The sequence below is a fragment of the Anabas testudineus genome, chromosome 19 (genome assembly GCF_900324465.2).
Source record: "Anabas testudineus chromosome 19, fAnaTes1.2, whole genome shotgun sequence".
Taxonomy (NCBI): Eukaryota; Metazoa; Chordata; class Actinopteri; order Anabantiformes; family Anabantidae; genus Anabas; species Anabas testudineus.
In genome coordinates this window covers 12140991-12165967 of record NC_046628.1, presented here as the reverse complement: position 1 = coordinate 12165967, position 24977 = coordinate 12140991, and the positions used below count along the sequence as shown (strand labels likewise).

Here is a 24977-nt window from a genome sequence, read left to right as displayed (position 1 = left end):
GATTGGTTTAAAAAGCGAAAAGAGTAAGTGTGTGATTTTGCATTTGCTCTAGTATTTCTCAAGTCCCAATTATCACAAACAACATTTTGTTAGGGAAAAATGGCCTTGTCATGTCCAGAAGTGCAAAAACTATAATACAGTACATTATTCTTTACACCCACAGATTCAAGCCAGTACTATTTGTCATCAATTACAAGGTGCCAAGCAGCCACAGGGAGATATCTGCACTGAGTTTCTAACCTGTTACTTTGGGCACCGACGTCCAATTAATGAGAATTCAGCCACAGGTTTTCTCCATGTAGGAGATTATGGGGAGAGGCAGGAGCCATCACTCTTGTACCTTGGGTGTTCTTCACTGAGAAGGACAGCTATTGTCACAACATGCCTGCCTTAAGCTGCTCTGCTCCACTGCCTGATAAGCAGCTGTTTGATCTGCCGGCTTCAGACCATAGAAGGTATTTTAATGCAGACATTATGGCTGTTTCAGACAGCGCGTTTGGAAATAATTTCATGCTTTAATAAATGTTGAATGTTTAACTTTTCATAAATGACAGTACATGCACTTGGGCATTGCTCACTCGGAGAAAAATAAGGTCCATAAATGTAGTTTCTTTCAACAAAATATAAAACAGAAAAAGCAAAAAAAAAACCTACAATTTAATTTAGTGAGACTTAAATCCAATGAGGGTCCAGTTACTGACGTGCTGGAAAGCATACGCTAAATCGTCAAATCAATTTCTAAATGCACTGGCACTAGTTTGACCAGCTCCAAATGAATGCCTGGATGCCTATTAATGGATGTGTGGGCCTTGGTTTTCAAAATAAAACAATACGAATCATTCGAAACCGTTTACTTTTTTCATAAACTAATTACTCCTGCAACATAGACCTGTCTGCAGAGATGAATACAACTAGAGTGCAGTCATGCAACTGGAGCAACCTGACACTCTGAGGGTCGCTGTTGTGCCGAGGTGTGAAGGAAGGGAAGATATCTTATGTGGTAAAATCTTACATTCCTCTTGGTTGCCTTCCTCTCATCACCCCTTCCCTCTTCTTCCTCCCAGACAGTTTAGAATGGGTGTAGTCTAGCTGAGGAGTGGGCGAGCAGTGAATGCCTGCCTAGCTGGCGAAGGACTGTGCCAGTCGAGCATGGAGTCTAGTAGCCTTGAGCTGTCCACCCACCTCGGATCCTGTTCTTGTGTGATTAGCCTGTGCCGTCATCCTCCTTTAGCCTCTGCTCAGTAGCTCTCTCAGTTCCAGATGTAAAGTCTGATTATCATGCAACCTTTTAAGATTCTTCTATATGCATTGTCCATCTGCATCATTTACAGTGTGTGTAATGAACCGGTGCATTTAAATTGGCCAGCATCCAGGCACCGGGCTTGTTAGGGAATTATTATTTCTGCCTTAGTTTGTCTTGCCTCAGGTTGATGAAATGTCAAAAGCTTTAGTTATTAATTGTGCATATTCTCTGTGGAATTCCTACTCCTTAGGACTAAATCTTTTAAGCACAAGGAGAGGCATTTCTTTGCTTAGCAATAACTCCAAATGCCAGCAATGACATGTTGTGATCCTTGTCTTTCACAATTTAACTTTAAAAAATAGCTGCGTGGTAGTATGGTTTTTATCAGGAGTGTTTCAGTTGAACTCTCCGCTTTGGGCTTTATTATTCCTCTCCTTGTGAAAGCTGAGGCTGCTGAGCTGCTGTTGTAATGTTTGTGTGAGAGACAGACAGAGAAAAAAAAAAAAAAACAGGAGAGGAAAAGCTTCATGAGGAACAGACTGAGCAGATGTGATGAGCTGTGACACACGTGGGCAGCACTTTATCCCTGTGTTGGAACATGCCTAGATGCTCCACAGAGAGTTCGGTCGGTTAAATTTCAGCCCGCTTGTTAATGTGCAAATTATTGCAAAGTCCAAACAAGTTTTGACTGACACAAGAGGAAGCCCTTAGCAAATGAGGCAGCTTGAAGAGAAGCATTAAGTTAATTATCTTTTCCAGTAAAGGGATATCATGTAGTGTTAGCTCAAAATCAATGCAATATGCTGTTCGCCCAGGGGTGATCTAATGCTCAAACTGAAAAGGGCAGACGACTGCTGCTGTTTGCTTGGAAATGAATATTTGCCAGTTAGGACTTTAAACACACCCCTACATGGATCAGGAAGCTCGCCTCTGCTTCTTCTTTGGACACACAGAGCTGTTTTAAGCCCCTGAGATGATTCCCCCACAGGAAAGAAAAAAAAAACTTTTCTCTGGTTAAAGGAGTGCCTGCCCCAGACAGAGTGGGAGGAGATGGAGATGAAAGCAGATCCTAAATGTATCAATATATGCTCGCCAGAGAGATATCTATCCTTATTTCACTTCTGCCCACACCTCTAAAGTGACTCTGCAATGTGTCAGCAGCCTGGACTAGTTCAGATCTAAAAGAGAAATGGAAACAAGGCTTCTTTTTGAGTCACCTGCCAGCATCTAAAAGAGAGAACTGCACTGTCTGTCTGTCTCCCTGCCTCTTCTCCATTCTCTCCCTCATCTACTGCTTTGTGTGTCTCTCCCTCCCTCACTGCATTTTTCCCAGGCTGAGGCGTCCATGGAGCCTCTGGCTCCCCTGCTTTCGTCAGTGACTTGGAGCACTCAGAGAACTTTCTGAACTCTCCGTTTTGGAGTGGGAAGGGAGAGAAAGAGGAGCAGTTGATGGGACGCAGTCTGGCAGCAGCCAGCTCCTCTGGAGACGACATCACGACACTCAGCTGGAGATAATCCCCCAGGTCATGACAAGACAGCACCTCAGCCTCCTAACGCCCCTGGCTCTGCTGGGACTCCTCATGGGGCTTGCAGAACTTAGCCATGGCTCTGCTGGTGAGGATGAGGATTACTACATGCAGGATCTGCTGACGAGAGAACAGTACAACCAGGTGCAAATGTTGGAGAAGCCTGTGGCCTCAATACCTGACAGACATGATCACCCCAGCCAAAACCCTGGCAAGAAAGTGCCCAAGGGAAAGGCAGACAGCAGCAGGCAGATGGATAAAACAACAGCTGATGCAAAATCAGGTAAAAGCTTTGTCATCTCTTAGCAGGATAACTGAAGGAAGTGTTGTTTTTCTTCAAACTCTTGCGTGTGTATGGCAATAAGTATTCTTCCTCTAGAAATCCACCAATCTTATATGTGCCAGTGCAATAAATAAGCAATGCTGATTCTTTAACTATGTTACAACACCCACACCAGTACTCTTGTGTGACTGCAACCTTTGAAATTATTTCTGGTAAGTTGAGCATAATACTACTCAGGAAGCTACTATTCAGGTATTACTATTGCAGCTACCACTGTTTGATGAGTTCAATTAGCAAATCTAAGGTGTCAGATTAAACCTCTGGGACTTCAGATGAGCAGCTGAATCCAGTTTTCATGATGCAGGATGAGCAGATTAAAAAATACAATGTGACTTCCTCAGATAGCGCTGCTCCACGTAGGATCCCAACCATGTTTCTGTGTGGTTTCTGCACAAAAGAAGGATTAAGAATCTCACACATGGTGGAGGTCACAACCGCACTACACGTAGGAGCCAGAGCACGTGTGAAATCCACGTTTCCCCACACACAGCACTGCTGCTCTAATCTATACAGAAACGTACAGCCCCGATCTCTCTGTGGGATTTACAACCCATGCTATAGTAGGTGTGTAGGTATGTTGGAAATCTTGCCAGGTGATTGGAGGACAGTAACAGGCACGAGGGTTTTCTGTTGGTTGGTGGCAGATAACGTAACGCAGCTGTCAACTTCATGTTTCAGGCCTCTGGCTTCACGTGCCCAAGCAGGGATACCTGCTGCAGGTGGAGCTGGAGCAGCAGTACAACAGCAGTGAAACATACAGAAGCCTTGTTTCCATTGAATGAGTATTGTTTGCTTCATCTCAGGCACACTGCATCATATTAACTGAAAAACTGTAAAGACCCAAGAGTCCTGATTGTGACTGATGATAAGATTACACTATGCAATGCATGTTAATTCATCTGTAAATTAATGCAGATACCTGCAAGAGATACTGATAAAGGGTCGATTTTTGCTGCATGGCTGAATTTTGAATTCACCTTCAAATTGCTATAAGCATTGCACCTCATGAGTGTCTAAATCGTCAGAGCTATGCAGATATTTTGCCCCATGTTACATGTTAGGGATTGAACCTGTCCCCAGAATCATATGAGGAGAAAGACTTGTCATCATGTTCTGTATATATAGTGACCTCATTCAGATCCACAGAGGGTGGAATGTGACTCCCAGCCCCCATCTTGTCTCCTGTACACAGGGCTTTTATGATTGATTTGAATCTTGAGGCAGTTATCTCACACATACAGAATACATATGACATAAAGTATCTTAAAGGAGTGCAAATTGAAATGCATTATCAGATTGGCTTTGAGCACTGAATGTATAACTGAGTAGAGCAAACAGTATTTAACTGCCTGCATGAATGAATATGTCTAGTCTCTCTGTGCTGGCAGCAATCAATTAGCAGCAGCAAGACTCTTTTTACAGATGTATTTTCAGACAAAATAAAATATTCCCAGTCCTGTATTCATGTCATTTCCTTCCTCAGTGAAAACAGCCAACAAAAAGACAGAGAAGAACAAGAAGAGCACCATGAAGACTCCAAACAGCATCTCAGAAGGAGAAGGACATTACAGCTCAATAAATAAGGGTGAGCAACAGACTGATGACACTCTGTCTTGTTATGGGAAATTCATGATCTCACAAAAAGTCATCTTCCCTCCACTGTGCAGGGATTATATCTCTAATTTCACGGGAGCTGGGAAAAAAAGGGAACAAACTCTCCGTGAGATGACAAATATTCTGGAAAAGGAAAGACTATTCACAAAGTGTATTCTCCCTGAGAGGGAGAGTTTGGCAGAGTAAAAGGATGCTCTCAGATGTGGAGTCAAGCCACAGAGGCAATGAAGCCCTCTTTGCCTAAGAATTGTGTTTGGTTTCCATAGATCACAGTAGATTTGTTAAACTGAAGCCAGGATGCCCCAGTAGCCTTCCTGTCATGTCAGATGACAGATTAAACTCACTTGTCTAAAAAATGTGAGTCGGGCAAAACACTTTCCACAGCTCTGAACGAGCTGATGTTGAGCTTATTACACGTTTGAGGCACTTCTAGTATAATAGGGAGCTTTTTTTTAATGATACCAGGAGGTTCAGTGTAGCTGGGGCCAGTAGGTGAAATGATGTTGATGCTGTTTTAAGGAATCTACTGACACAGACAGATAGGCTGCCCATGCCAAATTAAAAATTAAAAATTTGGCACGGGAAACCAGGCAGCAGAAACTTGGATATTCTAGCATGTAGGAAAATGGGAGTCATGCCGACACGCCTGGCATTAAACAGCCCACACAGTTGAGATCTGGAAGACTCCAACTCCAAAAACCATGTTTTCATGGCTTGCAAACTGTGACTCAACACCAATGTGTTTTCTGAATTTGTTTCAGCGTCTCCTGGAAGCAGCTGAATTATATGGGTCACACTTTGAGGGTTTCAGCAATATGAAAAACACTTTCTGTACATCACAAGCTCCATTTGTCAGCATAAAAAAAAATCTTTTGCCTCCAAAATAGTAATAATTTGACCATTGTCTGAGAAAAACAGTGTCTGGCGCAGCCTCACATACCAGAACAATAGGGAATTCATTAAACGAGGATCTAAGACAAGCAGGGATTTTCAAGGTTTGATTGAGCAGATGTTTCAACAGCTTATTCATTATTCCCATCAGAGAGACATTGTTAAAACAAGATGTTTCCACACAGATGTCACAGTTTGTCACATCTGTACAGTCAAGCTGCAAATGCTGAGGCTGACTTTGTGCAAAGGTATAGAAGTAGTGTGTCAGTATGGAAGAATAAACAACACAATCTTCTTCTTGCAAATTAAAAGCTGAAAGAATAAAATGCACTGTTGCTTATTTGTGAACACTTTTTAAAAAGGGCTTGGCCTGGTTTATGGTCGCTCGTGTTAGTATGTTAAATAATCTCACTGTCTTTACAACCACTTGCATGTCAAGCATGAGAAAACAAGAGTTTTACCACAAAACTAAAAGATTACGTAACGCACCTCACCAACATGAGTATGTTTGTCATTTCCTGCCTCTGATCTCATTCATTTTGGCAACATTAAAATACAAACTGAAAAATCTGTTGGGTTGTGGGCCCTATACTGTGGATGAGCTGGCCGACTTTTTGCCTGCGAAGCATATGAATTACACCAAACAAGTTTATTCACACGGTTATTTAATGTTCATTGGACTTAAACTGAGCTGATACAGTCATTTGAGTGTGTTTATTTTACTCAGAACAATGTATTTAATCATTTTACAGCTATTTCTGTTGCTACTACGTGAAAACTGAAAGGCCAGTGCTGTTCCCAACCTGGCCCCATTCCACTTTCTCTCCTCACCTAATTAATATCTAATTGAAACAACTCACTTAACAAAAGCAAGGAAAATACTGGGAAATAATGTGTCGTCATCCTGAAATTGCTTTCTGTTACCACAGGGGACGCTGTCCAGCAAACATTACAAAATGTTGCTTCAATTAAATACAAGAGTGCACCACTTATGTTTAGACTGTTACAGTGCTCAAAGCTTTTCCTGCAAGATTCAATGGCATTTATTAAACAGGGGCCAGGAGCTCTTTGTTTTGCATCAGTTTAAAGCTTGCTGCACACAAACACTTTAAAATAAATTTAAAAAAGAACACACCTAGTTTTTTGCAACCAGATGTGAAATGTGAACTTATGACATACATAGCGTGACTAAATCTTGATCCCTCAGCAGTAACATAGCAAGTGGCCTAGATATCAACATACATACAGGACTGTGGGTTTTCTCATTTCTGTTGCATATTGTTGTTGAAGCCAGATGCTGTGCTCTGATATGGGTCTTCTTGTGAAGGATTGCATGCAGATGGCGATGATGATTTAGGGCCTTGCAACATGGCAGACTCCCATCTACTTTTTTTCTTACCTTGACCCTTTAGTCTGCTCTGAGAGTTGGGTTGTCCCTAATATGTTGTGATTGCTTCATTCAGAAAGCCTGTGGACTAACAGTATGTGTGTGATTCTTTAATGATTTTAAATACAGGCGTATACGTTTGAAAGTAGAGCAACACGCTTTAGTGTTAGAATAGAATTACTGTGAGCACTACACTAACTGGTCTTACCAGTGGCTTCGCCTCTGGCTTGTTGATCAACTTTTACGCTTCAGTGTTACAGCAGGAATTAATTTGGTCTCAAGCTATGTTTGCTTTATGCACTGATGATAAATTACATAGAGTTCATGTGTGGATTTTGGAGGCAAATCTTCTTTGTGGCTCCTCTAAAACTTTCTCTCTGAAACTTTTGTCTCACACATTTCAGCCGGCATTCTTTATTGCCGATGTCCGACTCCACATGCATATGTCACGCAAAAGCAAGTATCAAGACTCACTCAATATAAGGAAATTAAAGAACATTATTTGTGCCTTCTTGTGCCTGTTTCACCTCTGAGGGTTCATTTGTGAAGGCAGTCCTGGCCGTATGAGAGTGACATGTGTGGCATATGCTGCATGTACAAACACACGAGTGCCTGGTTGGAAATTTTTGCTCTAAAATTCCAATGCTGAGGTTCAGGGAAGTCTGTAAAGAGCTCGGTCCGACTCAAAGAGCTGCCCATTTGGCCCTCCTTGTATGATATCTATTGTAGTGTAAAAGATGAGGCAATTTCACACAAAGAGCTCTATTTAGTGAACAACATCTCAGCTTCTGCAATCACTTAAAGATGGGCATTTGTTCAAATGAACTGCAAAACCCCTCAAGCATCAAATGAACACATTTTTTAAAGTGATGTGCAGCTTTCTCTTTTCTAAGAGTGGGTTTTTCCAAAATACAGCTGCAAGTTTGCAAAACCCATTGCTGTAGCTGAAACCGTGTTTTAGAATCGTTTCTGTGGCTCATTTTTGCATTTGGTTGTGATCTCTGTTTGTAGCAGTTTTATTAAATGCTGTTCCTGTGTTGTGAGATTGGTCAAGATGTTTTCTTAAAAGCACAGCATCCGTTCTTGTCTACTGTCCATGAAAGGGCACCCACTCTCTATGTTGATATGCAAGGCTCATTCTAATTTAAAGCAATTCATTATTACTTCCAGGTGCAAAATAATTATGAATACTGTGTTCAGCTTCTGCAGATAGATCCCTCTAAATCTTACACACTGTTTAAGGACCTTTAAGTTGTATTTTCTTGAACTATATGAGCCACAGCAGCGTTGCGCTTAAACACAGTATAACACAAATATAAGCAACACTGTTCTGTGTTTAAAAAATAGCATCATTTAACAGTTTCATTTTCTCAACAACACAATACAATACAACTGACCCAGCATCACGTAAAGAAAACAATATGAACTAACCAGCTTGGAAACGACCTGATACTCACTAAAAAACAAAAACAAGCAAACCAAGTAAAACGACTTTAATTACAGTCAGTTATGACTTGGTGATGCTCCATGGTGACAAGAGTATTGTTTACATTGTGGCATTTCTGCATGACTAAACACAAAGCCTGCCCACAGCGTAATATCAAGGTCACACGCTACACTCTACATCACAGCTCCCAGGCATCACATACAGCAATGTGCTTCACAGTTGTGACAGTCCACACTTTAGGTGACTATAGTTAAAGGAGGATTCCACTGATTTGGTCGGTGTAGTAGTCAAGAGGAGTGCTACTTACTCAGTGCAACCCAATTCAATTCAATTCAATTCAATTCAATTCATTTCAATTCAATTCAATTTTATTTGTATAGCGCCAATTTACAACAGAAGTTATCTCAAGGCACTTTACAGTAAGGTTTAAGACCTTACAGAAAATATTTATACAAACAATTATAGAGAAGGGTCATTTCAAATTGGGCCTAAACAAGATTGATCCTACATTTTGGTTCTATTGATATACAGCAACAAAATACATATTAATAACTTCAACATAGATGCCAGTGTTTGAGTATGCTGTATGTGGGGTGCATTAAAAAAAAGCATTTATTTAACATCTGAAAAACTAAAAACCCTATTGTCTTTGAAGTCCACTATGCAGTTTTATTTTCTCCTCAATAATGTAATGCTATAGTCATTTCTGCAGTTTAATCAAGTATTCAGGGTGCAGTTAGGCAGCTGTGAAAGGTGTGCATTTCAAAACTATCAAAAGGAAGTGCAGCGTACAGTTCTTTAGCACCCATAAAGCTTGACACATTGTGAAGTTTACTATAATTTAGACATCAAAGTCTCTGTCAGGTTGCCTTTTTTTGTTAGTTATTCCAGGTTTTGAAAAAATAAATTATGAAATTAATTACATTAGGTTTTCTGTATGAAACACCTATTATTAGACCTCAGTGTTTCTCAGAGTGCAGTTGCTGTCTTGTTTGCTCCACATATTTGAGCTATAGAGTCAAGTTAAGTTCGTTTGTCATTAACGAATGCATGGCGCTATACTGTGCAGAGCGCTGTGCACCTCGAGCAATGCAAAGCATGATCCATTACATTACCATCACAGGCTAGTTTGTCATTCTTGTTACCTAGAATGCCCTCCCATGGGACTGGAGACATTGAAGATTGATGATTTCCAGCTTCACGCCTCAACCACGAAGCGCTACGGCCTTGGTGCACACAGAGGTCGTCTTAACATTCAGGTAAGATGGGAATGTAAAGTGTTGGCGTAGCTTGGGCAAGCTTGCAGGAAATGTTGAGGCTTGCAATATTCCCTGGGCAATCTCATCTTTCCTTGGAAGCTTTCATGTTTTGTGGATGTGTTTTTTTATCCTACAAACCAGCAATACAAAAGAGCATCATCTAGAGATAGCATCTTTTAATTTCAGGATCAGTTAAAGGTCATAGTTAAGCTTCATGGAAAATGGAATAACTGGCTTTTCCTCTGTTAAATTTGGATGACATTTTCATTCTGTTTCAGCTCGCAGTATATTTTAATACTCCAAAGCTAACTCAACAGAGAAAGTAATAGCATTGTCATCAAACCAGGGGCATATCCCCAAACCTAATAAAACGATTGACATCTGGGAAAAGAGGTATTTCCTGTTAGTGCAAGATGTGCTTTGAGGGTATTAGCCTGCATACAGTCTGCAGCAAGCCTCGTCTACTGCAGGCTGCATTGCTTTCAATACAACTGCACAATTAATGAAACACATACACACGAGGGCTTAATTCACTCAAGAAGGCAAGGCATTATGTTTCAGGAAACCAACAAAACAAAGGCTTTGCTGTTCGGTGTGTGTGCAGCCTTCTTGTCATGGATCATAAAGGGACAGAGATTGTGTCCATTTTAGAGAACTATTATTAAGGGAAACTCAGAGAACAGATGTCGCCTGTTGAATCAGGCCTGTGGCCAGTGAACTCGGTATATTTTCACTTCTGTAGCAGTTACAGTGTGTTTACATTCCAGACACCAACAGCACTGGGATGAATTTAACTTTCTTTTGACATGCACAACAGGAAAACAACTGAAATACTAGAAGGCACTGAGATGTGAGATGGCACATGCCCTCTAAATTTGCAGTAATTGGAAAAAAAAGTTTTGAAATTGAGTCAGGATCCAGCAGCAACATACTGTACATCTACCGATAGACAATCATGCAATACATATACCATTTTATTTTCATTCAAGTGAGTTCATGAAAGGTCATGGGTCTGCACCTGAATGCTCCATGGCCAATTGTCCTCCATATTTCATTGAAATTCTTTGGAGTACTCTGCTACAATAGCTGAAAGAAAAACAGCAACATAAAAACGACCCTGCTTGGAAAATGTGATTGTTTCCAAATCTGCTTTATCATTTATGAATTTTTGCTTTAGCTGAATCATTACTGTACATTGCATCTTATGCCTAGAGCTTAATTCTGTTTGTTTTCTTATACACACACTTTTGTCCTTAACTTTTCATGTTAAAGACTTTCAGCTTAATTTCCACTTGATACAGATTTATTCTGTATGTAAATTAATGTATAATTAAAGTACAAAAAACCTTAACATATATATTCACAGATGTGTCGGCTTCTTACTGTGCTGTGATCTGCAGCATGTACATAACAGTGTGTCATCACATTCAAGTGTGGATGAAGAATATGAATGATGTGGCCTGTCAACAAACTGCATGGGGCTGTCCACAGATCTCACCCCGAGCCAACACTTCACTGACTTTATGGACTGAGAAGCATTTAATGCATCATAATTAGAATAACATTTTCAGCTGTTGAACCCAGCGAGTGTCAAGAAAATGTGTCCTTACGTTACATCAGTAAAATGTGCAATGAACTGTTCATTCAATTCAGGAATGCTGGGATTTGGAAAGAGGCTGAGACACAGTTTTCAGCACTCATCCCTGCCTCACAGATGTGTCCTACAATCCTTCCTGTAACTCCGCTGGCTCTGTTTTGCCCTTATTCACTCCCTTTCGTCTAGAATGAGTAATGTAGCCTGTACTTTGTTAATAAAATTTATGGTTGGTGTACTATCTTCGTCATGTAACAAGGCACATTTATCTAGCTTAGTTGATTCTAGTCCAGACAGAAATCTAATCCTAACATCTCAGCCTTGATTACTTTACCATACTTCTCCGCTGTCTACTAAAATGATAACCTCTAATAAATCTGTTACAGAAACAAGCAAAGTACAGTAGATGATCTTAGAATTAACAGTCAGTGTGTTGTGCAATGCGACTGTGTGTCTGTCAACAGGCACATCTGGTACACGAAGTTGCTCCACATGAATGTTTCTGCCCTGCAGGCTGGCCTTTATGATGATGACCTCTATGACGGGGCCTGGTGTGCTGGGAGAGATGACCCACTGCAATGGTTTGAGGTGGATGCCAGGAGGCTGACAAAGTTCACAGGGGTCATCACACAAGGCAGGAGCTCCCTCTGGTCGTGAGTAGGAACCATGCAGGCTTGCACAGAGAGCTGCACATGGTCACAGTGTGAGGAGGAGGATTTTCTTGTGCAAGCTAACTTAGAAGGATAAATGTGGAAAGTAGGTTTTGTGCTGCTGTCTGTAGTCTAGCAACCTGGGTGTATCCCCATGCACCTCTCACTTTATATCAAATAGGACTGGGTTCTAGGCTGGAAGAAAAAATGAAAGGTTCCAACAGGAAAGCCTTTTGCTTTATAGTCTTTATTGCTACCCCCCTACTTTTTTATTAGTGACATACTTGGATCAATTAATTTCAACCACAGACTGAAAAACTATTTTAAGAGTCTGTTGACACGCTAGGAAGGTCTCTCCACGACCTTCCAGGAAGCATCAGGGTGCTAACATTCATGATGATTTTTACCAAACATAATGTTTACCACATTCACCATCTTAATCAAGTGTGTTAACATAACATTTGTGGTGGTAGAGGAAACATCGTGGAATCAGTCAGTAGGATTTATCGTGTGGGGACAAAACTAACCAACGTACAGCTCAACCAAGTTATTGGTATACACATGCTGCTATACTATTAATGACCCAAATAATGTAGAAGGACAAAAATCTCATTGCAGGTGGCAGTAGTTTCAAAATGGCTATGGGAACGGAAAACTGGAAGTAGAAAGGCAGCAATAAACCCAACTGGAAAATTTGCCTTCACAAATATAAACAAAGCAAGTTTTTCAATCTAGTCCATGTGGCGCTGAACCATCACTGGTGTTTACCCTTTTCACAAGTCTTTCCTGATCCCTGCACTAAGGGATTAAGGATTTATGACTTTGATTGATTGCAGTGCAGTCTTATTCTTTCATCTCTCTTAAAAGGTCACTACATTACAAAAATAACACTGGAGAAAAGACTGTAAGCTCATTCATTACGCTCAGATGAAGGGCAAAACAAGAGGGATTATTTTTTAAACTATGTATTTTAAGAATTTAAGTGTTGACTAATTACAATATGGAATGAGTCACCCAGCTGTGTCATGACAACTTGTTAAGAGATGAGTTGCAGCACCATCACGTCTCTATGGCATCTTCAAAAAACACAAAGCAACGAGAATAATATCGCCTCCCACTGCCTGAGCAGTTTTTTCAGTAAGCAAACATTTCCCCCATCCCCATCACAGTGTTTAATATTTCAAAACTGTTCTCAAGGTAAGGTTACACAATCATATCCAACTGTATAGAGCCATTTTCTGACATACTGTAATCAAAAATCACCGGGTTAAATGTTACACAGTTTGAATTATTGTAGCACTGTTGTAATACTTTGTTCCCTTTAACCAGTATCAATAGGTACATATAGTGAATTTATATGTACACATAAAACATATTTGATTCCTTGAGCTTCTGCGAAACCCCAGGGCTCATAAAGGATCTATGTGTATGTATGTAATGGAGAAAGGTACCTGTATAGCAGTTATAAAACTTTACCTTCAATTATTCAACCCATACATTTTGATTTAGATTGGACCCAGCAATGTTGAGGAGTAAGGGTATGGGTTTTTAATAATCTGGTAGTACAAGTACTTTATCATACAAATCTGTGAAAGAGGATAGCATAACAGCACAGCTTAGCATCAAATGGTTTATCAGCTAATAATAAAGTAGTTAGTTTAGTTTTAAATGCTCTAATATGGCTTTTTAGAAAGTACATGCTATGTACATCAGAGTAAAAGCTTGCATTTAATCTGATCACCAAGACAACCAACAACTGCTTCTTCTCCCGTTTTTTCCTCTTTACCATCTACCTACTCTGCCTTCGCTCTGTAATAATATTTGACAACTTTTTAGCCTTTGTACTTGTTAATTGGAAAGGGTGACACAGACTTTTGGAAATAGCTGCACAGTTAAAGACCACGGGGAGATACTTTATCAGGCTGTGTTTGTAATTTTCTTTCAAGGCCAGCACAATCTGAGGGCACAGAATACACCAATGCCTGAGACAGGATTTCTCTACAATTAGCTCTGTAGGGCTTGAATCTGTCTGTGGTGCCTGCTCTGTGGCTCCTGTCTATAACAGTGCTTTAATTAGCAGAACTGGGAATTCTTACCAGGCCGGACCGGGCTCAGCATTGATGTCTTTATCTAGAAGCATTGGAGTCACTGCCAACCTACATACTACATACGCTGGGAAGACTTCTGTCTCGCACAGTAGGACAGAAATGAACTAGGACAAATGAGGGTGTTTTTAAAAAACAAAACAAAACATTTTACCATTTCAAAATGCCATTTGTTTCAATTTATCTCCATTTATTGTAAATTAGCTTGACTTTTTTAATCATCACGATGAACATTAAGTAAAAGTTTATTTTACTTTGGAGACACTCAGGCTACTTGGCTCAGATGTTGTAGGAGATATATCAGAGCCACATCAATCTTCTAATCTACTAGTACAGTTGCCTCCAGACCTCTGGATCACCGCCTGTTTTTCAGATTTCTTCAGGGATGAAAATGAATATATGAATAAAGTGAGTTAAAATGAAAATGTAGTTTAATTATTTAACAGTTTTCTGGAATTCAGTATAAAAACTCAACCCAGTTACAATAAAAATCATTTGCATAACAAACTTTATTTTTGTTTGCATTACAAAACTTTGAAAAGCAATAAAAGGCTCAAGTGACGCTTGTAATATAAATTATTTGACCTTCTGTCCAATTGTCCTATTTTTAAACAGTCTTTCGCCTGGTGGGTATTAAGTATGTGAGGATGTGCGATAAATGACTTTCTCACAGTCACCTCAGCACTCGATTTGCACTGAATTTAGTCTGACAGGGTATTTCTATTTTCCTTCTCTCCTCTCCTGATTTTTTTTCATGTTAACAGGAGCGACTGGGTGACCTCGTACAAGGTCATGGTGAGCAACGACAGTCACACCTGGATAACACTGAAGAATGGCTCAGAGGACTTGGTGAGTAACTGTCGTGACATTCACATATTAGTATTTTCTGTAGCTAAAGTGGGAAAAACATCACCACAAGCACATTACCAAGCTTTTCAGCTCAAATATTATTACTTGCACTTTGTAAACTTGCATCACGAGGAGGCTTGTTTTGTGTGTCTCTGACTGGAGCCAGATTTAAAAAAAGGAATTCTTGCTTGAGAGTAATTACAGAAGAAGATTTACATCTCTGCTTATTTCCAAACTTAATGAGCTGAGGGGAATAGTAAATACTGATGATCCTCAAGCAGATGGGAAGCTCATCCTGGCTCATTGTCAGACTTGCATTAATTTTCTACTTGGGCACTTGATGTAATTGAATGGAAGGAAATTACCTAGAAAGACACCTAGATAACTAAAGGAGCAACTGATCACTGATGCATTTTGTGAAATAATAACAGTATTAACAATCCTATTATCAGTGAACATGTGGCTCTGCTTAAGTTGATATTTTTTAGGAAAATTATTTCCTTGTTGCTCCTTCTGTGGTTCATGTTGCACCTAATAAGATTTTGGTGTAACTGTACACTCCCGCAGCTGGTGAAGTCATCGATGTGGGAGATGATGCCCCTACAGTAATTTAGCCTCTGCTACAAGCTTCCCACTCACCCACTCACCCACCTTTTGTGCCAAATGCCAAACTGCACTGTTTGTCTTTGAAAATGCCAAAAGGTGCAGAGAAGAACTCTGTCTGTGGGTGTTAGAATTTACAATAAACTCCCAGTGGCATCAAAGTTCAATCGCATTCTGCAGGTGCACGGATGTGTGCTGGCTTAAGGGTTATGTGGACCAACCCATGGAAACAAAATTTTAAAATCTTTTTTCATCGTCATGTCTTGTTCAGTCTCTTCGTGAATTTAACTTACAAAGGCCTCTGTTTGTCTCAGTAGATCTTCAGTGCCAACAGAGAAAAGGAGATCCCTGTCCGGAATATCTTCCCAGTTCCAGTGGTCGCCCGATACATTAGAGTCAACCCTCGCTCCTGGTTCAACAGTGGCAACATCTGTATGAGAGTAGAGATCCTTGGCTGTCCAATGCCAGGTATTGGGCTTGTAGGGACAGAACTGACTTAGTATCTACTGTAATCTACAAACAAGAGCAAACATAAAACAAAGGCAAAGTAAGCAAATGAAAAACTAAAAATTTGTAATTGACAATTTTATTTCACAATGATGTTCATCATGTGAGTTTCCAATCAGCTTTGGGGAAGGGGACGGGTTAACTCTGAAACACAAACCTACCTCTGCCTCCCGTTACCTCTCCTAGTATTGAGCCATATGCTCAGGGTTTGAGACTTTTTCACTGGACTACTCAAAAAACTGTCACAGTGAAAACTTTGCATAACAAGGTCTGTCGAGATTATCCACAGAAACTGGGACATTGTTTCTGGAAAGACAGGTTGATAGTGAGTTATTAATGGGTAACTGTTCAGTGCAGAGAGCACAGTGCATTAAAATAAGTTTCACTTTCTTTGTCTTCGGGTTGGTGGCAGAGATCTCAGAGGGACATATTTTAAATTTTTTTCAAAGCTCTTTTCTTTTTCATGCTTTTATCCAGAGTGACTTACAATGTACAAGGCTACCTAACGAAGGTAGGCCACTGCTGGGATTCAAACCCCGGTCTCCCTCACGGAGTGCAGTGATCTTACAGCTATTACGACTATTTATCTACTTTGTTATTGCAGGACTCTGGCACAAAATACAAAAACGTCATGGCTAGCTATTACTAGAGATAAGAATAATGAAAATATGTTTCTATTGGATGAGAGTACAGTATTAGTATTTCTATGGAATTTGGCTCCGCTGAACCAAAACTAGAAAAAACAGATCGGATAATCCTCATTTATAATCTAGTCCAACCTGGCATGACTAATTATTCCTTTCTGTAGCCATCCCACGCCATTTGCTGACTACTATAATCCATCTCATTTAATGTCAATAACTTTATGTTTTCTGAATCCCCCCCCCCCCCCCCCCAGATCCAAATAATTATTATCACAGACGCAATGAAGTCATAACAACAGACGACTTGGATTTTAGACACCACAGCTATAAAGAGATGAGACAGGTGAGTCACTGAAAACAATATCAGCCTACTTCTGATGGCCACGCTCCTATTTCTTATTCAGCAAGACACCAGAGCAATAAAACATCTTCTGTAACTGTGTGCCAACGCCAGACAAGTTGTGTCCTTTGCAAGAACAAAGTGTGCAACAGGAACAAATGAACCGAGGTACGACAGCTGCATGAAAATGCATCCAGCGTCTCCTGGGTTCTGTCATTACTTATTCATATAGTTGTCATGACCAGTAGCCTGTTTGTACTGAGGAGGGGGGACAGCTGTTTCTGTCACTGTGTGCACTTGGCTCTGGGTTGTGAAGGCCCAAGTGCCGTGAATTGTGATCTTCTGTTATGCAGCAGCTCACACTGACCAAACTGTGGACTACAGGTGTCCTGAACTGCTGTTATGACAATAAAACTTTCTCCGATTAAATGCTCAAGCCATATGGTTTATTATGGAGCAGCAGCCTTTTTTCCTCAAGTGACAGTCTAAAACGCTGCTCCAGGAATATCCATGTAAATTATGTGGACTCTTTTTCGTTTCTTTCTGTCTCTACCTTTGAGGCTAATGCGTGTCACACAGTGTGTCTGGCCTCAGTAGGCCCTCACAAAGAAAGGAAGGACTATTTTTAAAACTGCTTCTAAAGCCTTTTCACCATTGACATTTCTTTTCTTCGTGCAGGTACCTGGTACCATATCTCCCTCTCATCTGCAGCAGTTTAAATAGGGCTGTGCCAGAACCTCTAAGTGGAAATAGACCATTGTGGCTTTTGAAGTAAAGTACATCCCCCATGAGAGAAGTGAAAAGGACAAGTCTTATATTGCTTGAGGACTATCCTTTTCTTAGATCACAACTGATTGTGATGTTGAGCCTAGGGGATAGTGACAGTGCAGAGTGTGGACATTATAATTAGGTGAAAGAAAGAACATTTCCATATTCTTGTGAGATGAATATATTACCTTTCAAAAGCTCAGGCACATCCTGTCAGGATATTGAAAGATGCTTCTCTTTAATGTCAACATTAGCCTGTACTACATACAGATCAAAGCGTAGTCTAACCCGTTCAGTTTTATAATGTTTCTACAAGAAAAACACGTAAAAAAAAACTAGGCTCAATCAGTTTTATTAAGCTTGGATCAACAGCTTCACTCCCGACTTGTAATCCTTCACATGAACAAAGCCAGACATTTGTTTAATGACTGACTTGGTTAGAAAAGTCAACATTCCACCCAGACGCAATTAAAACTCCATCATTCCTGACTGGTTAACGACGTCTGCAACAGCTGGAAGAACGAGTAAACACAGATTTCTGACATCAGTGCTGTTGTTGTGCTTAACAGCTTGTTAGTCTCTTTCCTGCGGCACCTCTTTGTGTCTCTCCACTCGTGCCCGTGTGGGTAAATGATAGTTGTTGCTATTTTAATTGTCGCTTCTACAAGCCTGCCTTCATAATTACCTTGACTGCTTTGCACACAGACACATGCCTACTTCAGTGAGCGTTATTAAGTAAAGTCTATGACACTGCACGGGCGATAGTGTTTTGAAATTTCCAATATCATGGAGAACATTTTGTCTCCACCTTCCACAGCTGATGAAGGTGGTGAATGAAATGTGCCCCAACATCACCCGGATCTATAACATAGGAAAGAGTCACAGTGGCCTCAAGCTGTATGCCATAGAGATTTCTGACAACCCTGGAGAGCATGAGCTTGGTGAGTGTATTTATGGGATGAGCACGATTGCTCAATTTAATGCACAATAACAACACGAGACATCACACTGTATTCCACACAGTGTATACTACTGTGTGGCAGAGCATGTTGTAATGATTGCATATTTCACCTTCCACTCTCTTCTCCCTTTCTCTTCCTTCACGTGAACCCGTGGACCAGGTGAACCTGAATTTCGTTACACAGCAGGTTCCCATGGTAATGAGGTGCTAGGGAGGGAGCTGCTCCTCCTGCTAATGCAGTTCATGTGTCTGGAGTATTTGTCTGGCAACCAGCGGATACGTCACCTTGTGGATGAGACCAGAATCCATCTCTTGCCATCTGTCAACCCCGATGGGTACGAGAAAGCCTTTGAAGTGGTAGGTCTGCAAGACGGCCATTAGTGACCTCACATCACGAGCTGGCCTCTGGTGACAACAGCACCATATCTGCTTGGCCGGTCTCCTCTTGATAAGAGTGCATGTGGTGCAGGTGCATGCCAGATGGGTGGAATATGGCATACGGACAAAGTCACGGTAAACAATGTATGTTACAGTATATGAGTGGACAGTGGTTGGCCTCTGTCCAGTCAATGACGCCATGCTATTTGGTGACTTAACGTACATGTCTGCTTTTACCCACATTTACAAGCACATGAAAATTTAAGAGACATGATAACAAGTTAAAGATCTTTCCAAAACAAAGCTTTGATCCAAGTGAATGTTGGACTGAAAACATGTTGTGTTACTGTGCTGTTATTCTCTTTCATCCAGGGCTCAGAGCTCAGTGGCTGGTCACTTGGCCGATGGAGCAATGACGGAATAGACATTCACCATAACTTCCCTGATCTCAATTCTATACTGTGGGAAGCTGAGGCCAAGAAGTGGGTCCCTCGCAAAATGTTCAACCACCATGTGCCCATCCCAGAGTGGTACCAGTCCAAAAATGCCTCAGTGAGTCTTTCTTGACTTTGTTAGATAGACCATTATATCATATTTTAAATGGATTAATGTGTACATTTCAGCATGCCAACACATAAGGACATGCAGTTTTCAGATTAGGACGAGCTGCTCTGGCAGTTTCCACTGTATGTGATTGCCATTTGGTCAGTGAATTCACCCAAATGTGACCCATTATTATTCTGAGTCCTCGTCCTAAACCTTCCCCAGTCCAATAAATCCCACAGTGAGGACCAGCCGCCTCTTGAAAAGGGTAAGACAGCCATGTGAGCATATCAGCATGGTCTATTTTGGGTGAAGCGGATACGTTCGGTATTTGTGACGAAGAGGCTGAGAGCTAAAATATACCCAGCAATCTATTAAAAGCTCATCCTCACAAGTGTTTTGACATTACTGAGAGCCACGGGTGAGTCACACAGAGCCTCCAGAATAGCTGCTGCAGCTGCAGAGCTGGGATACCCATCTGTGCTCAGGAAGCTGTGAAAACAGTCCTCCCCTCACCTCACTGACCAGCCCAACCAGCTCCTGCAGATATGAGGGCTGGTTTAATTATGTGAGCCCTAATGACAGGGGCAGTTTTATCAGTTTCCTGATTTGATCATGCAAAAACCAGCCACTGGATCCTACGTGTCCTGCTGCCTTTTGTTGACATTTTGTTAACTTTTCTGAATAAACACCAGTGAAATGAGTTTACAGCATGGGGGGAGGGTGTGCAGCCTTTGAGGCAGTTTCATTACTCCCTCTTGAGAGTATATTGCAGTAAAATTGTTTTCAATGTCAGGGAGTTAATTTTGCAATCAGAGTACTGAGATGATTGGATGAATTATATTATCTTCTCCCCTCTCTCCTGTATATCTGCTGCAGGTTGCTGTGGAGACACGGGCTCTGGCAGCATGGATGGAGAAGATTCCCTTTGTTCTTGGTGGTAACCTCCAGGGAGGGGAGCTGGTGGTGACCTTCCCATATGACAAAACTCGCTCTCAAGGGGTGATCAGGGAGCAGACCCCCAGCCCTGACGACCACGTCTTTCGCTGGCTGGCCTTCTCCTACGCCTCCACCCACCGTCTGATGACTGATGCCAACCGGCGGGCCTGCCACACAGAGGACTTTGCCAAGGAGGACGGCACCATCAACGGAGCGTCCTGGCACACTGCAGCTGGCAGTTAGTGTCCATTGCTGTCCGCGTGTTTTCTCACTGATCCTGACACTGTGTTATGCAGGATTTCTCTGCTTAGCGCTGAGCCCTTGAGCTGTAGCTTTGTTTAGCACCCATGAGCACATCTACATATTCAGCACTGAACCTCTTTGGCATTTCGATGCTTCTAGGTTTTATCTTGAAGCATCATGTAAGAATTTGAAGGCAAACAAACACAGAAAGGCAAAAGTGTTTTTTCTCTCTTAATTATCACCTCTTGCTGAGTTAAGTTGATGTTTGTCTTACATACAGACACAGATATGTTTTTCTTTGTTGGCAGGTATGAATGATTTCAGCTATTTGCACACCAACTGCTTTGAATTATCGATGTATGTGGGTTGTGACAAATTTCCTCATGAGAGCGAACTGCCCGAGGAGTGGGAGAACAATCGTGAGTCTCTCCTTGTATTCATGGAGCAGGTACAGAGGCAAAGCAGCCCCCACAACTCACGCATGCACACACAAAAACCCTTCCGCATGCGAACACATGCTTTTTAATTATTGAGTTATTTCAGGAATATGGTGCTACATATGTGGACTTCAGAGGGTCCAGCCTCATGCTGGTCCACTGCATTTATTTAAATATTGATGCTTTAAGACAAAAAAAAAAAAATATTACAGCATATTAAATTATTCTGTTAAAATGAGGATCGTAAATATGATCATGTAATATACATTGTATTAAATTATGCAGTGGATGTTGATGGGGTAAACTGTGTCATGCTCCTCATTTACAGGTGCATCGTGGGATCAAAGGTGTGGTCCGGGATCTGCAAGGTCGCGGAATAGCTAATGCCATCATCTCTGTGGAGGGCATCAATCATGATATTCGCACAGGTAAAATAAAACATAAACAAAATGAAACACTGATTTTGTTATGTATAATTTCAACTGTTTCGTTCGAGATAGAAGCCAATAAAAAATAAATATTTTCAGTGTGCGCCGTCTAAGTTCGTCTGGGCACCTTCAGCTGTCATGGTCTATTTTACAGCATGTGAATGTTTTTGTGACTAAGCTCAGATTTCGCAATCAAAGCAGCAGAAGCTACCTGAGGGCACCCTGACTCGACTGTCTCTACACTGCAGCCTGTTTCTCAGGGAGAAGTCTCTTACAGTAGTTTAGTCTTTTGGTTAAAGAAGAAATAAAAAGCATAAATAAAAGCAGCTGATGAATGTTAGCAGAGCCGCAGGTTGGAGTCTGACTCAATTCACAGTCATAACCAGTGCTGCCGAATCCTTCTGCTACGAATTTGACTATCGATTGTGAATCCTCAAGGCAATCTCTGCTGATGCCTGAAAAATGCAGCCTTCAAAGCAAAAGTCGTTTTGCACTTGAAAGCGTGAAATCAAATGTCCAAAAGGACATTAGCCATTATTATTCCTGGAACTAAGTATAAGTCACTCCTTCCTTTTAGAAAGGATACTATTCTCAGTTGCACTGATTTTAAGCGATTCACATTCACGTTTACATTTACATTTAGGATTGTAGACCCGGATGAGGGAATTCAGGTAGGCAGGTGCTGTTGAGTTGACCACTTTGAACGGTCAGGGCTTTGAAGTTGATGTGGGCAGCTACAGGAAGCCAGTGAAGAGATCTGAAGAGTGGTGAAACGTGTCCCTTTTGGCTGATCAAGAATTAGCTGTGCTGCTGCATTTTGGATCATCTGCAGGGGTTTGATGGTGCATGCTGGAAACCCCGTCAGGAAGACATTGCAGTAGTCAAGACAAGATTTGACCAGAGCCTGGACAATTTTATTGCAACACAACTCATTACTGTAATATTTATTTTGAAAATTCTATCATTTCAGCTGCTTTGAATTAACTTTGAAAGTATATAAACCCTCAAAAAAATATAAATAATTGTTCTTCCATCAGAATGAATCTCTTGTAGTTACTGAGACACAGCCGAGAAGCTATTGATGTACACTGACATCAGGAGGTTGTGTTGCCAAACTGAGGATTAATTAACTCATTATAATTTTACATTGGAGCATTTCAGGAAATAATTAGATTACCTTCTGCTTTAGGAATGTGAGTAATGTGAGTACAGATGTCTGTGTGTAAATGATGGGAATTGGCTGTAGATCAGCAAGAGAGACAGATTTTCAGTTATATTTTCCAAGTGTCGTGTCTGTTCATCATATCAGGTAAATGTGTGAGTGGTGAGGTGAACAAAACACCACTGCTTCTGTTTCCAGGTCACATAAGGGCAACATTCAGAGAGAAAGTCAAAGCAAAGCTATTTTAAATCATCTGAACAGAAATACTCACCTCCTATTTCATGTAGAACGTTTCTTTAAGCTCTTAGATGAAATGTTCTGTAATGCTTGTTTTCTGCTGCTGCTCTTAACCAATAATCAGTGTCAATCAACCCAAACACAAAAGTGCAACGTATGTATTTGTTGTCTGTGTGTGTTTTCAGCTGCTGACGGCGATTACTGGCGTTTGCTGAACCCAGGAGAGTACAGAGTAACAGCTAGGGCTGAGGGCTACAGTCTCATCAGTAGGAAGTGCGAGGTGGGCTATGAGATGGGCGCCACCAGGTGTGACTTCACCATCATCCGCACCAACCTGTCACGAATCAAAGAAATAATGGAAAAATTCAACAAGCAGCCCATCAGAATGCCCATTAGGCATCTTCAAGCTCGCAGGTCCAGAGCAAGACGTCTGGGAACATAATGACTAGAGCCAGAGGAAAAATGAAAAACAAACACATGCTCTGATCAGACTGGGAGAACTCCAAGTCTGGGTTTGGACCAATGCTAGATTCTTCCAAAGTACTGTCAGTGGAAATAATGTTTGAAGATCAAAAGTGTGGATTCATTTAAACTGGATGCTTTATTTCATTTTATTTGGTCCCCAGACATTGGAGCTCTTGTCATCACTGTTGTCATCTCAGCATTTCTTGATATCCATTTTAAATGTTTAAATATTTCATTCTGTCAGAAGCTAATGATCCCTTTTTGTTTTTCTATTTAGACGGCCTATAACAGAATAAAATCACACTAGAACCTATTTTTTTAAATAAAAGAAAATTGATATACACACAGATATAGATGATACATTTCTATTAGCATCTTATTTTAGCCGCTCTGAGAAATGGTCATGACTGTCATTATGTACATACTCATTAACTTATGTAACACAGTTATGTAAACCATTACAAAAGCTTTATTACCCGCACTTGTACAATGTTGTGGACTCAGTGGCCTTTTCTATATCACTGACTAGTTTTTTTAAATAACTTTAATAGCAAGTCATTAAATAAAGATTTAAACGTCTTCACCTGCACGTATGTGTGTTGAGTTTCTCACGGTAAACACCTCTGAAATAAGTTTAACTTTCTATGTACACGCCTCCTCATTAATAACTTTTCCACCTGCATAATTACACCTTTACTCACAGCCTGCATGCACGTTTCTAATTAGTTTTGATCCCTTAGAGTTTGGGCACTGTGTTAAAAGTGCTCAAGTGCCCAAAGAGTTTGTTCAATATTGATGTAAATCTACCCAAAGTAAACCTGAGACTTTAATAAAGGACCAATATGTAACTGTCTAAATACCTTTTCTTTTTCTCCTAATGAATTATTTTTTCACAAGAATCTCATTCAGAGTCACATTGAATTGCAGTTCACCCCAGCAAACTGGGTGTAAGACCTCTGTCTAAATTATCGTCCCTGCACAGCACCAGCAGATATTGACCGGCAAATTGCTTCCATCAGATCACTGGACAGGCTAAAGTTTTAGTCCGCCTTATAAAAGATTTATGGAGGAAACTCCACATCAAAGGGCCAAAGATAAAGTCAAAGATAATGTTGTTTGTTATTTGTCTGATTAATTTTAAAGATGATTTTACATTCACTCCTTCTTGACTGAACATCCCTAACATTGCTCATTGTAATCACTGTGGTTAATTTTAAGCATTATCTCATTTCCTTTCTGTAGTGAGATTGCATCTTGGGAGTGTTGGGCTGAAAAGGCTCTAATTATCTGAGCTCTGCTGGTGCTTTTACAGATCACTGGCTTCATCTGACAACAATACCAGCTTTCCTTCTCTCCAGCCAACATGCAATTAGAGGAAGACCTCGGCCTCTTATCTCCTCCTCCAAAAGTTATT

The 24977-nt window shown here is 40.8% G+C and overlaps 1 protein-coding gene across 1 annotated transcript; it reads left to right on the top strand.

Annotated features, from left to right (window-relative positions):
• Positions 1 to 2352: 2352 nt before the first annotated feature.
• On the top strand, positions 2353 to 24380 carry cpxm2 (carboxypeptidase X (M14 family), member 2). Its single transcript, XM_026350594.1, has 14 exons — positions 2353 to 3052; positions 4596 to 4697; positions 9601 to 9710; positions 11818 to 11957; positions 14824 to 14908; positions 15829 to 15979; positions 16917 to 17005; positions 18588 to 18711; positions 18892 to 19088; positions 19482 to 19661; positions 20532 to 20829; positions 21143 to 21282; positions 21600 to 21699; positions 23284 to 24380. The coding sequence occupies exons 1-14, from the start codon at positions 2770 to 2772 to the stop codon at positions 23538 to 23540; spliced, it is 2256 nt and encodes a 751-aa protein (XP_026206379.1). The 5' UTR covers positions 2353 to 2769; the 3' UTR covers positions 23541 to 24380.
• The last annotated feature ends 597 nt before the right edge of the window (positions 24381 to 24977 follow it).